The sequence below is a fragment of the Canis aureus genome, chromosome 20 (assembly GCF_053574225.1).
Source record: "Canis aureus isolate CA01 chromosome 20, VMU_Caureus_v.1.0, whole genome shotgun sequence".
In the NCBI taxonomy this organism is placed as follows: domain Eukaryota; kingdom Metazoa; phylum Chordata; class Mammalia; order Carnivora; family Canidae; genus Canis; species Canis aureus.
Genome location: NC_135630.1, coordinates 24644196 through 24661459, shown reverse-complemented (window position 1 = coordinate 24661459; position 17264 = coordinate 24644196). Strand labels below are relative to the sequence as shown.

The 17264-nt window shown below is 37.4% G+C and overlaps 1 protein-coding gene across 3 annotated transcripts in view; it reads right to left on the bottom strand.

Moving 5' to 3' along the window:
- The window catches only part of TNIP3 (TNFAIP3 interacting protein 3), a 103343-nt gene that overhangs the window by 47144 nt on the left and 38935 nt on the right, over window positions 1–17264 (bottom strand). For all 3 annotated transcript variants that reach the window (XM_077861170.1, XM_077861171.1, XM_077861172.1), the window contains one exon: window positions 3939–4059. In XM_077861170.1, coding sequence (XP_077717296.1) covers window positions 3939–4059 — 121 coding nt within the window. The remainder of the gene's footprint in view (window positions 1–3938; window positions 4060–17264) is intronic.

Here is a 17264-nt window from a genome sequence, read left to right as displayed (position 1 = left end):
ATAAAGGTAAAGGTTTAGGACAGAGCAGAAGGGGCTTGAGCTATTCTGTGGGACTAGAGAGGGAGATGAAAAGTATCATGAAAGGTTTGAATTGGCATAACAGACAGTTCATCAAATAGGAGGTGAAGGTTTCCACAAAAAATAAACAGCATGTATGAGCATTGGGTGTTATTCTGTATGTTGGCAAATTGAACACCAATAAAAAATAAATTTATTTTTAAAAAAATAAATCAACAGCATGTGAAAATTCATAGCATATGAAACTACATGGTCTGCTAAGGGATTATGGGGTGGCTAGAGCACAAAGTGCATTTTAGAAAGTGGCAGGAGATGCAAAAGGCAGCATGACACTGTAAGAAAAATATGCACAAGCTTGGCTTCCTATTTTAAGACTAGAACTTTACAACTTTGTGAATTAGGTAACATTTTAAAATTTTTATAACCTTAGTTCCTTCATTTGGAAAATGAGGATAAAGACAGTAATATGTAAGTGTTGTTATAGATATCAAACATAATGTAAAATACCTCCATACTTGTTTTGTTAATTGATCAATAAATATTAGATTCTCTTCCTACTGTTTTATTTTAAATGTAGGCAGAGACTAGACTCTGGAGGATTTTAAATATCAAGCCAAGGCATTTGGACTTTATGATGTAAGTAAGGGAGTCTATGCTTAAGTTCTAAGCACTTGTACATTAAACAAGATCCATATTGGTAAATATGAGTTGGTGTGGAGGAAAACTTAAGATGGGCAACCAGTTAGGCACCTCCCAGCAATAGTCTAGGGAAGAGATAATAAGTCTAAACCACAGCACGATAGTAAGAATGAAGGGAAAGAAATGAAGTCCAAAGATTTTATGAAGGTAGGAAAGGCAAGAACCTGAAGGCTGGCATTGTTCTATGAATGCCTCCTGGAATTAAGCAGCTTGATAGCCCTGGAGGAATCTAGGATTATACCCAAATTTGGATCACTGAGTTAATAATGATCCATTAACTAATGTAGGAAATGTAGAAGGGAAGAAACAAGCAGTTTTAGCAGGAAAGATGTTGAATTCACTTTTGAAACTACTGAGCACTCGGTGTTATACTGTACGTTGGCAAATCGAACTCCAATAAAAAAATATACAAAAAAAAGGAAAAGAAACTACTGAGTTAAATTGATGTGCATGTAGAAAAGAACTCCATGTTACAGGAACTTACAGTGAAAGTTAGAGCTATTGGCATATATTTTGTAGTTAAATAAGACAAGGACTACATGTAGATGCCTGGGTTACACTGATAATACACAGGCATGTTACGTAAATGAAGCCAGTGAAGGTGAATAGGAAAGATCAGAGAAAAAAAAGTGTGTATGAGGCAGGGGGAGGATGAGAGATTGATTTTATAGCTGTTGATGGAGACATTTTTAAAAGGTTAGTAAATAGCATCAAATTCATATGAGAGGACAAGTGAAAAATCAGCTGCAAAATGACTGTTGGATTTATCAAGGTGAGCTTATTAGTGATGTGATAAGCGGGCAAAAAGCTTTGGATGCCCTGACCAATAAACTTGGCTGTGATGTGCAAGAATAAGTTAGAACATTAACCATAAAATAATGTGGGATCTCACATATGTTTAAAAGTGGAGGAGTGCTGAACACATTTTAAGCTGGCAAGTGGTAATGACGATATTGAAGACATAGCTGCCCAAATACCATGTAGGGATTGGTCTTATCATCAAGAGGTGGTGGCCAAGCTCAATGCTGTTCTCACAGGTCTTAAGAACTCATTGGAATTTCATTCCTTTCTTCTGTCTCCCACTGCCCATGCCATATCTTCTCCAACTTCCTTAAACACTGGATCTCACATCACTTTTTCTAGATGTTTTTTATCTCACACTTCACAAGGAAATGTGCAATCCTTTACCTGGATGTGTGGTGTGTAGGAAAATAAGCAAATTTCATCAGGGAAATGATGGGAAAAGCAGTATCTTAAAGACAGATCAAGTTTTGGTTAAGTCCCCCAAATAGAGGAAATTAATTACCAAGAGGATGACAATGGGGATGTAGAAGAGGTTTTTATCATCTAAGGAGGAATCCAGAAGATAAAATGAACAGAGTTGGGAAGAAGTCAGTCATGAGCAAATGGGTCTTGGGGGCTGAAGATCAGAACATATGAGGATCAGAATACTGGAGGGGATTCAAAATCCCATTGTTAGGTAGACAAGGAGGCCACTTGAGAAAAGCATACAGTTCTATGAAAGAGGAAGGATTTTACTGGGAGTTAGAGGTGTGTATATGAGGGTTGGGAGGAGGGGATGAGATGAGAAGTGGAGAAATAAGCCCTCCGTGGCTCTAATCATCCACAGACATTCTTACTTTAAAAATAGATGCTACTTGTGGCATCTTGGTGACTCAGTTGGTTAAGTGTCTGACTTTTGATTTAGGCTCAAGTCGTGATCTCAGGCTTGTGAGATTGAACCTCACTTCAGCAGAGTGTCCGCTTGAGGATTCTCCTTCTGCCTTTCCCCCCACTTGTGCTCTCTCTCTTTCTCTCTCTAAAATAAATAAAGAAATCTTTTAAAAAAATAGATACTATTTTTTCAGGAAGAAGTGAGTTTCTAAACAGGAAAACATATGTAGATATCGAACACACACCATTCTGTGTTTATTAAATGTATTATTAAATGCCTCTTATTAAAAGAGGCATAAGAATATCTGCAACATATTTTTAAAGTGAAAAAAGGTAGGTTCAACAAACTGAGTATGTGCTGGTGAGTGTGTGTGTGTGACAAAAAGAGAGAAACAGAGAGACCTCAAATGCTAAGAGATGCTCTCTGGGACTGGTGGGCCAAGAGGAGATTTCAGAGAGAGATCTATGTTGAGTGGGGTTTGAAGTTTATACCTTATTCAATTCCAGGGCCTCCATTAAGAGAAAAAGATATAAGTGTATGAATGCAACATAGGTACATAAGTAAATATTTGTTTATGGGATTCAAGCTTCATTAACTCCACAGGAAATCTGTCTCTACAGGGTTTTTATAGTTGTCTCTGCTTAGTATAACTTTTCCACAATGAACATGAATTACTTTAGAAATAAGAAATGAAGTAGAAGTTATGTACATTTTTTAAATTGTCAGCCATACTCTCAAAATTATTTATATTTAGATTTTTTGGAAAAGATCATTAGAGATGGTTTGTAATCAGGGGGGCTACAGAGCTTGAATTCGTGTTGTTATTTATGATGCGTTTCAAGAAAGTCATCCACAAAATTCCTAGCTTAACCTTATCTTTGAATTTTATTTGCTTCCATGAAGCACCATAGACAAATATCCTGAAACAAAAATTCAAAGTCAGATAGCTCCTTTTATCTGGAAAGCCTGTTTTTCTTTAAAAAATGGACAATGTGGGGTCCCTGGGTAGCTCAGTCAATTAAGCATCCGTCTTCAGTTCAGGTCACGATACTAGGGTCCTGGGATCAAGCCCCACATTGGACTCCCTCCCTCCTTCTCCCTCTCCCTCTGCCATTCCTCCTGCTTGTGCTCTCTCACTCAAATAAATAAAATCTTAATAAATGAATGAATGAATAAATAAATAACAATGAATTGTACTGATTTTATAACGCAAGGTAAGATGGTTTACACAAATTGGATGATTCCCTCCCCCACAAAAGAGATGTTGCTCTATTTAACATTCTTTTTCACAGCATGAGTGTGTCCTCACTTCCCTATAGCAACACTTGCCTGCCTGGTATCACACTTTGAATGGGAAAGTGTTTCTGCTGAAGGGTTTCCTCAGTAACAGGAAGTGACTGTGTAAGAGAGGTTTTATAGTGGTTGACTTTATCCTCTCAGTCATCAAGGAAGTACATTACTGTAAATGATTTGGGGACTGTCCCCATAAATTCTTCTGGGTGAACACACATTTTGAGAAAATGTAGAAAGAAGGGTGGTTTCTTACCTTTAGAGAACATGAATTTCTTTGACCTGCTGTGGCTCCTGGGGTGGCCCCTTTATGATTGGGAGAAGCATTCCTCTCGATCAGATCTCGGATTTTATTGTCCAACTCCATGCTCTCACATCTGCCCAGGGGGAAATGGGAAAGGCACATTTTACAAAGCCAATTAAAAATTGTTTAAGGGTACAATGAGTTTTCAATGGCATGGAGGTGTTATCCCTATAGAGTACCTCTCTAGAATCTTCAGATCTCTAATCTCATTTTGTATTCATTAGTCCATGCCATTAGAGCACTTTAAGGAATACTGGAGTTTAATTTTCACTTCCTTGCACATTTATACAAAGTGATATAGTTTAAGACAAATTTAAGCATTTTCACAGCCTGATAACAATGACCAGAATTGAGCACTCATGGTGAACTCGGGTGACTTGCAATTTCTTATTCAGTGGCACAACAATCTATTGAAGTAGTCACCCATACCTGCATTTTACAGATAAGCAAATTTGGGTTTAGAAAATTAACTAAAATACTAATTTATGCAAAGTCAAACATTAGCAAGGTCAAGAGCAAACACAAATGTATAGTGTCTATGGGTGGGTGTGTGTGTTTTGTTTTTTTCACCTCCAGTTCTATTGAGAAATGATTGGCATATATTACTGTATACTTTTAGGGCATACGGCATGAAAGTTTGATTTACATATGTTGTGAAACGATTATCACAATAGGGTCAGCTAACATCCATCTTCTCATATAGATGCAATAAAAAGAAAAGAAAGAAACGTTTCTCCTTGTGATGAGAACTCTTAGGATCACTCTTAATTTTCCCATATACCCTACAGCAGTGTTAGCTCTAGTCGTCTTGTTGTGCATCATATCTCTAGTACTTATTTATCTCATAACTGAAGGTTTGTATCTTTTGACCACCTTCCTCCAATTGGTGCTCCCCTCCCCCCTGGGGTAACCACAAATCTGATCTCTTTTTCGGAGAGTTTGGTGGGGGTTTTCTCGTTTTGTGTTTTTTTGTTTTGTTGTTAGATTGCATATATAAGTAAGATAGTACATACAGTGTTTTTCTCTGTTTGACTTATTTCACTTAGCAATAATGTTTTAAGGTCCATCCATGTTGTCACAAGTGGATGCATTTCCTTTTTTATGGCTGAATTATATTCTAATATATATATATATATATAGATATAGATATATATGTATATATACATTATATATATGCCATGACTTCTTTGTCTGTTCATCACTGATGGACAGTTAGGTAGTTTCCATGTCTTGTCTATTATAAATGATGATGTAGAATTTGTCTCTTAGCCATTTTTGCTGTATGTTTATAATTAACCTAAGAACAAATGCTTAAGCAATTATTTGCTACCAAATGGAAATACTATGTTAGAGTCAAAGAGTATCTACCTTAAGAAGAATCTAGTCCAACTGCATCATTTATCTGAGAATGAGAATGAATTACTCACATCCCCACAACCATTAGTTAATAATGCCAAGATTTAAATCAGATTTTCTGACTTAAGTCCATTTTTCTGTCCTGTTGCATCATAGTGACATGATAGAGAAATTTTCTCACTAAAAACATAATTCATAAGAAAAATGCATACATTGTGTGACTTTTCTTTACATATATTTTTTGCCTGCCTTATCATTTCTCATCCCTTAAAAATAACTCCTTGGATTAGGGTAGGAGATCTTTTAGGAATACTTTCCCAAGTCATCTGCACATAAAATAAACATACAGATGGATAATCTAATTGTAGACCAATGTGGCAGAGGTTGCATGGCTTGCTTGCCCAACTCACTACCTTCTTTGAGAGTGACTTTCAGGAGCAGGCTCTGAAACAAGCTATGCTTGTTGTCACTTCTTGACCTCACTTCTTTGGTTATAACTGATCATGAGAAAACAACTGATTCCAGCCAAGAGATTCTCTTCTATGTGCAGAGTTAAGAATGAAGCATATGGGTAGGAAAATGCAGGGCTGTGAGATGAAGAGAGTCTTGACAAGTTTCCATTCCTGAATAATTCCTTTCTAAGGCATCCTGCCTTCCTACTCTTATATTCTGGGAGCCACTCCATGTCTTTATAATGAACTACCTCAATCTTTTTTTTTTTTTTTTTTTAATATGATCTAGCTCTGCTTGGTTCCTGTTATTTGTGATATAAAATCCCTAAATAATATACCTTGACCTTCATATTTATATTTATTCATTATTTCAGGCTGTGAAATGTCTGTACCTTATGCCCCCCCACCCCCATATGATGTCACTGTGTGTTACAAGCTATTGGGTGTACTGTAAAATTCTTCATGGCCCAAACTGTTGCATATGCATGACATTGAGTCTGTAATGGCTTCCCACAATCCTCTGAGAAGACTTGCAAAATTCCTTTGAAAATTGCCTCAACTCATTCAGATTAACTAGATTTTTAATTAGCCCTGGGATTGGAATAGACCACTTTTTCTGAAACAGACTTGCCTGCCACAGGCTCGCAATACCTTCTGGTACAACATCTGTCTGTGGCAAACATGTTACTGAGCTATTTCAAACCCCAGACAGGATCACCACTTTGGTATGACCCATTACAACTTCCAAACCCCAAGATGATCTAGCTCTCTTGCTATGCTTCTGAGCTCACCTTCTATTTCCCTCCTGCTTGTTTTTTTTTTTTCCTTCTGGGCACACTTGCTTCATCACAGTATACAGACCATGCTAAGCATGATGCCCACTCTGGGGCCTTGGTGTTTGCTATTACCTCCATATGACCTGCTCCACACTGTCCTGCCTCAAATGTCACTTTATCAAGAAAGCCTCTGGGGATCCCTGGGTGGCTCAGCAGTTTAGCTCCTGCCTTTGGCCCAGGATGTGATCCTGGAGTCCTGGGATCGAGTCCTGCATCGGGCTTCTTGCATGGAGCCTGCTTCTCCCTCTGCCGGTGTCTCAGCCTCTCTCTCTTTCTCTCTCTCTCTGTGTCTCTCATGAATAAATAAATAAAGTCTTTAAAAAGGAAAAAAGAAAGAAAGCCTCTGCTGACTAACACATCTGAAATAGCTTTTTCATACCCATCAGTAGTGTCTCTTAATTCTGTTTTATTTTCTTAGAATTTTCTATTATTTTGATTTCTTTTGTTTACTGTCTCTTTGTTTTTATTCACTGTTCTGCTCCTTGGCACATAGTATGAACTCAATAAATATTTGTCATTAAATAAATGTGACTCCATGATGAAATTTAACTCAAATCTAACCATTAAATTAGATGCTTATTTAAAGTGTATGCAAATAACCTCAAACTCATAAGACTGATAAAATTGAGACATAAATCATAAAGCAAGGAAACAGTAATGGCAGCCTTAAAGTGGATACACGAGTTTAGTTACTATTGTCTTCATGGTCGCCTTGTTTTTTGTTTGTTTGTTTTTGATTTTGTTTTTTATGTAGGCTCCACATTGGGACTTTAGCTTACAACCCTGAGATTGAGACCTGAGTTGAGATCAAGAGTTAGACACTTAACTGACTGAGCCACCCAGGCACTCCTGCCTTGTTCTTTTATAGTTGAATTATGTGCATTCTTCAATGTTTAACAAGAATTCAGTGAGTATTCACTATTGCAGGGTATTCACTTTTCACAAAAACAATCATATGCCATGATCATTCTCATACTGTCTCAACTTTAATGGTGAACATGCTTAAAGGTCAGTAGCCACCCTTTCCTTTTTCATTTGGACAAATGAGTAAAAGTTTTGCTTCTGAGCAGGGACCCTGTTCCCTCTCTTAAGAGTGGGGTTAAGAACAAGTCCACACTGTGGTGACTTTGACCACTGAAAAAAGAAGAGAAATGACAGCAAAGAGGAAGAGAACCATGTGGTGGTGACTAGAGGCAAGGAGCTTCTAGTCACTTATATGGAGACAGTGGGTGTCAGTGTTGATCACTGTGGCAGGAACAGTGCTTGAGCACTCAGGACCCCAGTAGGGAACTGAAAAACACAGGAGGGGTGGAACTCCAAAGATCATACCTCCCTGAGGACTTGAGCTCATTTCTCATTGTCATTGTTATGGCATTGTTGTCACTATAATTAGTATGTCTCAGAACTTATGTATGAAGCTTCTGAAAGAAGCATTAGATGCAGTGGAAAGTAGAAAATAAGACTTAAGAATTGAAACTAATGATGGGACTTAGGGTAAGTCCCTTAACTTATATGAACCTTATTGGTGTGGCTTTATAAAAAGAGAGAAATACTATTACATTGCGACACTATGGGTGGGATTTGTGATAACATATGTACAAGCATTAGCACAGTGCAAGACATGGTATATAATTGAGAGCACTGTTATTACTCTGAGAGTCTGGCCCACTTACTAAACATCCTAATAAATGATTTTGGAAAGTAGTATATATAGTATATTAGTATATTGCTAAAAAGAAAAATAATTTAAAAAACACCCAAAAAATTCAGTTTGGTTCCTAAAATAAGCAAAAGGTTTAGTCACACTTTGGGTAAAAAAGATAGCCAAGTTGCCTATTTTGGTTTACAATATTCTTAGCAAATCTCTTATTCTTTAATATAAGAATTTCCTGGACAAATATTTTTATATATTTTTTTTAATTAGTGAAATTTATTATAGTTCATGAATTTCTTTTTTTTTTAAATGTTGTTTATAATACTTCGGAGTGTGGTTTTTTTTTTTTATTTTTTTTTTGTATTCATGATAGACACAGAGAGAGGGAGAGAGAGGCAGAGACACAGGCAGAGGGAGAAGCAGGCCCCATGCCAGGAGCCCGATGCGGGACTTGATCCCGGGACTCCAGGATCACGCTCTGGGCCAAAGGCAGGCGCTAAACCGCTGAGCCACCCAGGGATTCCCTAGTTCATGAATTTCAACCGGCCTTAGATTAATTCCACAAAAGAGAATAGTACTTACCAAGGTTTATTTCTTTTCTATAAAGCTCAACAATCTGACAATGGAGAGGCATACAACATAGTTATAGTCTTAATATAATATTTTGACTCAAAGTCTAGAGTAGAGGTAAAATAATAACACTGTATCAAGATTTTACATACAAATAGAACAAATTCTACATGACTTTGCATTAGTGTTACTGGGTAAATAATATCCTCACCTTTGGATCTGTTTCCTGCTTCTACCCAGCTGATTAGGTGAGGTTTATGGCTCCAAAGACCTATATTCTGGGCCCTGCTCCTTAATCACCCTTATTTTCCAGGTGAGAAAATTGAGCCTTAAGGAACAAGTACCTAGGGACACCTGGATAGCTCAGGCAGGTAAGCATCTGCCTTCAGCTCAGGTCATGATTACGGGTTTCTGAGATTGAGCCCCCTATTGGGCTCCCTGCTCAGAAGAGAGTCTGCTTGTCTCTCTTCCTGCTGCCCCTCATCTCTGCTTGTGCTCTCTGCCTTGCTCTTCTCTCTGTCTGAAATAAATAAATAATTTTTTAAAAGAAATAAATTCTGGAGGTGGGTGGGGGGAGGAGTGAGGGTGAGGGTGGTGGTGGTGTTGGTGGTGATGGTGCCCAGTTGGTTGAGCGCCTGACTCTTGGTTTCAGCTTGAGTCGTGATCTCAAGGTCTTGAGACTGAGCCCAGTGTCTGACTCTGCACTCAGTGCAGACTCTACTTGAGATTTTTCTGCCTCTCCCTCTCCCAGTATGCCTCCCCCTACTCACGTGCTCTCTTTTTCTCTCTAAAATAAACAAATGAAATCTTGAAAGAAAAGAAGAAAGAGAAAGAGAAAGAAGAAAGAAAGAAAGAAAGAAAGAAAGAAAGAAAGAAAGAAAGAAAGAAAGAAAGGAAGGAAGAAAGGAAGAAAGAAAGAAGAAAGAAAGAGAGAGAAAGAGAGGGAGAGGGAGAGGGAGGGAGGGAGGGAGGGAGGGAGGGAGGAAGGAAGGAAGGAAGGAAGGAAGGAAGGAAGGAAGGAAGGAAGGAAGGAAGGAAGAACCTTTCTAAGGTCTTTTGACTTATAAGAAGCAGAATAAGGATGCACTCTGAAACCCATGATGTTTTACTCTACATTTGGCTGCTCATGATTTTAGGAATTGTCAATACAGCAAGACTAGATGAGTGCTATGTTATCCTCAAATAATCTGGTTTAGGTTTCCCATCTTGCTGGGTATGTCTGCTTCAGCTTCAAAGAAAACAACCTACTGGTATCCAAACTGAAATGTAGCTGATTTATAAAGTCACATCTTAGGAGAGCCTTAGAAGGAAAGCTATGAGGATCAGGTGTCCCACATATGGCCTTTTGTGTGGTTCCTTATTTTTCTAAGTTGTGAGTTCTTTTTTTTTTTTTTTAAAGATTTTATTTATTTATTGGAGAGAGAGAGAGAGAAAGAGAGGCAGAGATAGTGAAGAGCTAGTGAGAGAGCAAGAGCAGGGAGGAGAGGGAGAAGCAGGCTCCCTACAGCAGGAGCCCGTCGCTGGCTCAATCCCAGGGTCCTTGGCAAATGCTTAGCCAACTAAGCCACTCAGGCACCCCTAAGTTGTGAATTCATCCCCTACATGGATGGGATGCAGAGGTCCATGGATCATTCCCAAATAAAATTAAATATAAAATAATATATGTGTTATATGCTCACTGTCTTTTCCTAAAAACCTATAGTTTTTAGTAAGTTCTTGACTTCCCCCCAAAAGCTGAAAATCGCTGACCCAACTTAAGTTATTGTCATGAGTGACCATTGTAAAATAAAATCTCAGCATGGCTTTCTCTAAGGGGACGCTTTAATTGCTTTTTTTAATCATGAAGAAATTACAGAAATTCATAAATGCCTCTTTCACTTAAACCCTATTACTAAAATTTTTTTTGACTTGCAAAATTGCAAGTGAGCAGAGAATTACAGAGACAATATTATTAAAATCAGAGTTCTCTGAGGTGAGCACGACAGAACTCAGTGAAGTCTAATAAATTCCTGCTAGGCCTCGACTTCTATTCATAGTTTATTTTAAAATTACATGAATATAAATCTCCTACATTATTATCCCTCATTCCTACCTTTCACTTACAAAAACAAACGAGCATAGAAAGTAAATAAAAATGGTATTAGTATGAATTCGATTTTACCAGTAGGATAATAAGTTAATTCAATGTGACAATGAAGTTTTGTTTTTTTTTTTTTAATTTCCCTAAATTATGTATGTCGTGTGAGTTGATTTTCCCTAGGTTACCATCAGGAAATAATGATTCACCCAGCGGGCAATCAGAGCAAATAGGGAGAGAGGTGAATGAGTTTCAGGTATATTTGGAGCTGTCAGACTTCTGTTACATATTTGAGAGTCTCCAGTACAGAAGCCTTCAAAAAATTATCCAATAAAACAAAGGATGTAGCATGTCTTTGAATGCCATGGTATAATAGGCTCATCAAAGAATTATTTATTTAAATTTTAATATTTGATTAGTGCCTAGATATTTTTCATTTGTAGAATCCTCCCTAGTAGAAAAGATAGTCTCAAAGATTATGGTTTCCTTCCTTATAGGGTATTAACTAGTGTTTAATCTAACCATCTTATTCTGACATTCTTTTATTAAATTGCCCGTAATTACCCAGGTCCTCAAATGTTCTTTGAATATGCCTTCTTATCTTTTTGGATATCATTAATTAATGAGTTGAATTAAAACCATGAACAGAGGTTCATTTTATATTAAATGGCGGTCATGTTTTTAACTTTTTGTGCAATGATGTTAACATCACTGCATATTTATACTCTAAAACTATCAAATTTCTAGTTGCTGATAATGACTCAGGGTGAGCATGGAACCCATCAGACTTGGTTTTTATGCTTACATGCTATGGTTGCATCATTGGTATTGGCAAGTAGTGTAAATTCCCGAAGAACATAATTTTACCCAATGGACAAGACAAATTCATTTAATTCATCTCCTGCATTAGAACACAGAAAAATGAGGCTCAGAGGGGTTAAATGACAGATTGCAAAGCCAGGGCAAGAATTAATGTTCTTCCTTCCTCCACACACTCGCCCACTTCAAATGTCCACATTTCCTCCCAGCCTGCTGCCAAGGTCACATTTTATGCTTTGATCTTACATCCTAAGCCAAGACCTTTTAGGGAAGATTTTGGAGAACAAAGCACATTTGCAAATATAAGACAAGGAAATTCGATAGCTGGTTCTTCTATAATAGAAATGCTTCCAAATGTTCAAAGTCCAGGAATTGTAATCTTTGGTGACCCAAAAAAGAGACATGTTGTCTAAAAGACTATAATCAAGGAGAAACTTTTTAGGTTTTACTTTTTGTTATTATGATTAGTACTCTACTTATGTTCGTGGCCAATTTGGAGAGAAACAAATACCTCAATAAAGAAATTACCTTGTGTATATGTGTTTAGATGAGTAAGTCATGGTGTCTTGATTATTTTAGTAATTGGGAACTTTAATAGTTGTGGCTTAAGAAGGTAATAGAAGAGAAAAGTTTTGCTCAGAGAATTTTTAAAGTTGTATTGGCCTGAGGCAAGAGTGAATATTTTTAAAGTTTTACCCAAAACTGTGTGGTTTAATAATTTAACTAAGTGTCCAAAAATGGTCTTGGAATATCTGATATGAAAGCCCAGAGGATGGGGTTATTTCTTATACACATGGACTCTGCTACAGCCCTCAATTTGCATTCCTGGCTGAGTCCTTGTCCTTCTCCTCTCTGCTTTTGAAATATGCCAGGTTGCTGAACTGATGTGTCACATACCCAAGCCAAAGCTCCTGTGGCTGCACCTGGGAGGAACATGCGGGCAGAGGAGCCAGGTTGGAGCAGAGCTACAGAGCAGCTGCAGGTGCTGGTCAGACCACAAAAGGGTACCAATGAGTGAAGCTATGCAGAAACCACATCCTCCTACAGTTATCCTACTGAGCTGGCCTCTTCATTGGAGCTGTTCCGCAACACTCTCGTTCACAAGGGCAGAATGACAGACCAAGATGGGATGATGTAGTGTCAGAAGATATTCAACACATGCATACATTGGCCTTTTGCTTGGCTTCATGTTAGCCACTCGATGGTTCTCACCTTAAATATGGGACAGAAACTGAATCCTAGATTGCATGAGATAGTCCAACTATGTATCTCCTTAGCAACCTGTATTTCTCTGATTACAAAGCTCATTATGCTTTATTGTTATTGTGTGCTTACTTGCATGTATTCTCCGTCAGATTATAAACCTCTGGAGGCAGGGACAGGTTTAGCTTGCTTATCCTTCTATGTCCAGATCCTGGCCAGGATTATTAAAATATTAGATAAGAGAACAACTACGACTAAAATCAACAAAGGTAAAAGATAGTCCTGAAGATGGGGCTTATATTAGAAAGTCATGTGCAGGCTGTTTCTCTGTCTTTTTTTTAGATGCATTTTTAGTCCCCGTGATATCTGTTACTTCTTCCCTTTTCATGTCAATACATCTGCCTCTGAGAAAAGGAGCTGACAAAAGCTTAACGGCTAAGAGTATCTTGACAGGGACACACCTTTCTGTTACAAAGTGTAGTTTCAGGTATCAGTAGGCAGGGCTCAGGAGGTATTTCTGAGTTGGGAAGTCCCTTCCTGTTCCCTGGAATTAAACTCACAGTCAGATCAATACTTGAGAAGAAATATAAATAAGGATAAAACCTTATCTGAAGGCAAGTATTAAGCACAATTGTCTCCTAACACTCTCTCTGAGTTTTAATATAAGAGGAAAATGACACCATCTTAGATCTCATCATGAGCAGGCTTAGCCCAGAAGAGCACAGCACGTCAAAATGTGAGTTTCTCTACTCCAGGGAGCAAAGATCCTAGGAGAGGAAAGGGAGAAAGATGAAGAAGTTATGCAAACATTGCTATTCTGTCTATCATTTATTGCAGAGTTTTAAATAACACAAAATGTACCCTTTGACAGGGATACAGGAAGAAGCTAGCTTAATAGCTTTGTGAATCAATAAGGGGGTAAATTCCTTGGTATTTTTGTTGTTCTTTTTGTTTTAATATAGGATACTATCACCAAGGTTGTGTTCTGTTTATTTAAAATTCCATTCTCCTGAAGAATCAGACTATAAAAAGTGAATAATCTTAAAGGATGAGATGATAGGAGGGACGCCTGGGTGGCTCAGCAGTTGAACGTCTCTCCCTTAGGCTCAGGGCGTGATCCAGGGATCAGGCTCCCTGTGGAGAAGCCTGCTTCTCCCTCTGCCTATGTCTCTGCCTCTCTCTGTGTCTCTCAGGAATAAATAAATAAAATCTTAAAAAAAAAAAAGATTGAAGTGATAGGAAACATAGTTCCTAACCAGCATTACGAACAAGTTAAACCTTCCTTTTTAAGTCAAGAAAACCTTGGCACTTATTCCAACATTTGCATCACCTAGTCAGTGCTTTGGAACCAGTGTTCTGTAGTATAAATCTACTCATATTGATTTATTGATAAACATCAGGAAGAGAATAAAATTAAACTAGATATACATGCACAGAAAAAGTATATATTTTATTGTTAATGCTGAAGGGTGGGCGACTATTCCAGTCCAAAATATGCCACTTCAGCATAAGGATTACTTCTGAGTTAAAGTCTCTTGAAAAACAGCAGATGTAAGAAAAGCATCCAGATCTTTTCTCTTCCTGAAAACAGGAGATAAGACTCCATTTGAAAGATGTCCTCTTTCTACTAGGAGAAAAGGAACATTCTTATTACCAAGGACAGGAAGACTGAGAGAATTCTGCACAAACAGATCTTGTTGAAATAATTCTGCTTTTCCTTTAGCCTCACCATACATTTTACATTTCCCACAGCAGCTTCTCTCTGTTACACCTAGTAGAAAAGCATTTAGGTTTTGCCATTTCTTTGGATCGTCCTTTCCACACAAGTGCTCCCATATCACAGAAACATTTGTATGTTTTCCTCTTGCAAGCAGTCTTTTATGACAGAGACCCAGCCGAGACCTAAAATGGTCAGCAGAAGGAATTTTCCTCCCTTATAATGTTCTTGGAAATAAGAATTTCAACAGGAACATTAAATGATATATTGTACTCTTGAGTCTGTCTCAAAAAAGCAAAGGAGAAAAGTTAGGCCTGGTATTTTCATCTGATGTAACCGGTCTTGCATTGACACTCATTTTCCTTTAACTTCTGAAAATGTATCTCTCAAATCTCTACACAATACTAATGTGTGACTAGGAAGACTGGAAGACTAAATTTGGAGTCATATCTAATAATTGTAATATTCTTTGTACCTCAATGATGTTTCTTGACTATGTATTTAGGTAAGAGTGACCACCAAACAATAAAACAATGTCATCTTAAAACTATTCTCTTAAATTCATATTATTAGAGCTGAATTTCATTGGGACACATGTTTGAAAGGACTTTCTATTTTAAAGGAACAGCTTGGGCAGCTCGGGTGGCTCAGCGGTTTAGTTGCCACCTTCAGTCCAGGGCATGATCCTGGAGACCTGGGATCGAGCCCTGTGTCAGGCTCCCTGCATGGGGCCTGCTTCTCCCTCTGCCTGTGTCTCTGCCTCTCTCTCTCATGAATAAATAAATAAAATCTTAAAAAAAAAAAAATAAAGGAACAGCTATTGGTAAAATTATCTCATTAAAATTATTTTAAATTATAGCAAAGTAGATGAGAAAGACATGCTTTTAATATCTATATATGAGGTAGGCTGCCTGGGTGGCTCAGATGGTTAAAGTCCGCTCTGGCTCAGGTCATTATTCCGGGGTCCTGGGAGGGAGCCTCACATCAGTCTCCCTGTTTAGCGGGGACCCTGCTTCTCCCTCTGCACTTTTCTCCTGTTTTTGATCTCTCTCTCTCTCACTCTCTTTCTCCGAAATAAATAAATAAATAAATAAATAAATAAATAAATAAATAAATAAATAAATAAAATCTTTTTTTTAAATCTATATCTGAAGTATTAAGTAATTTAGACACTGTAAACTCAAGAGCCGTATAAAAACTTTATAATAAAATAATTTACCTTTCTACTTAATTGGCCATTAAATAATATCTATGTAAACTATATCAGCTTAAATGTGATTTTTTTTTTCACATCTGTTTTGGAGTTTCAAGACATGGTTGCCATTCTTGGTCTTAGTTTATGAGCAGTCTGTGGGTTTGCAGCAGCAAACAGCACAGGGAGATGCAGAGCCAAGCGAAGACTGGCAAGTGAGGCAGATGGCTCACTGGAATCCACGCTGGTCTGTCTACGGATGTTGAGGAAATAATGGAATAAGCTACTAACACATTCATTGTGTGAGAAATTTGAGATTTCATAACGGTGTTACCAAAGGTCGCAAACTGATCCCTTGCATTAGTTTTCTTGCAGGCAGTACCCAATATGCTGAATCAACTCATAGTCAGTTATTATTACGTGTAGAATGATCCTAAGTATTTAATGAGAACTGTGTCTGAAAACCAATAGAAATTTAAGTAGGTTCCTCCGCGGTTGGAAATACTGCACTGATTGAATGAAGCCTCTAGAGGGCACTCTGCATTCAGTTCAGGTAGAAACTAGTTTCTGAGGTTGCTCACATTTTCATTTTGAATTTTGAGGAAGAGAGTTGGAGAGAAAGAGAGGAGAGATGTGTAGTGTACGCATGTGTAATAATCGTAGTTCATCTGTTTATTTTCTTTAAAAATTTTTAAATTAAAATTGTGTTTCTTTTTTAGTAAATTTGTTTTTTTTTTGGGGGGGGGGTGTTTGTTTTTTAAGTTGCAGTCATTGTTTAACATTTATGTAATAGATTTACACCAAATAGATTTCTTCCTATACTAGTAAGTTGGTTTATTAAAGATTGCAATAGTCCATATTCACTTTTTTTTTTTTTTTAGTAATGTTCATACGAAAGTAAAATTGATGAACCTGTAATTCCTTTTTGTGCCAGAAATTAGGAAGTATTCAAAAGATTGCTTAAAAATGGGACAGTTTTGAGGGGCTCCTAGGTGGCTCAGTCGGTTGAATGTCCTACTCTTGATTTTGTTTCAGATCATGATCTCAAGGTCAAGGGATCAAGCCCTGCATTGGGCTCTACATTCAGCACGGAGTCTGCTTGTCTCTCTCCCTCTGTTCCTCCCCTAGCTCTCTCTCTCTCTCAAATAAGTAAATAAATAAAAATCTTTAAAAAACAAGTAGGACAATTTTAGCATTACATAAATAATGATAAGAGTGCATTACAACTCATTAAAATAGAAACTTATTAATTTATACTTATACAAATTTTAAAATAAACATGAATGGGGACAGGAGAAGTGTTTACATTGGAATGCCTACTAAAAGATACAGAAGAAATTATGGTATTAGAAAACCAATATTTGGCAGTCATCACAGTAACAATTCAAATAAATATCAATGG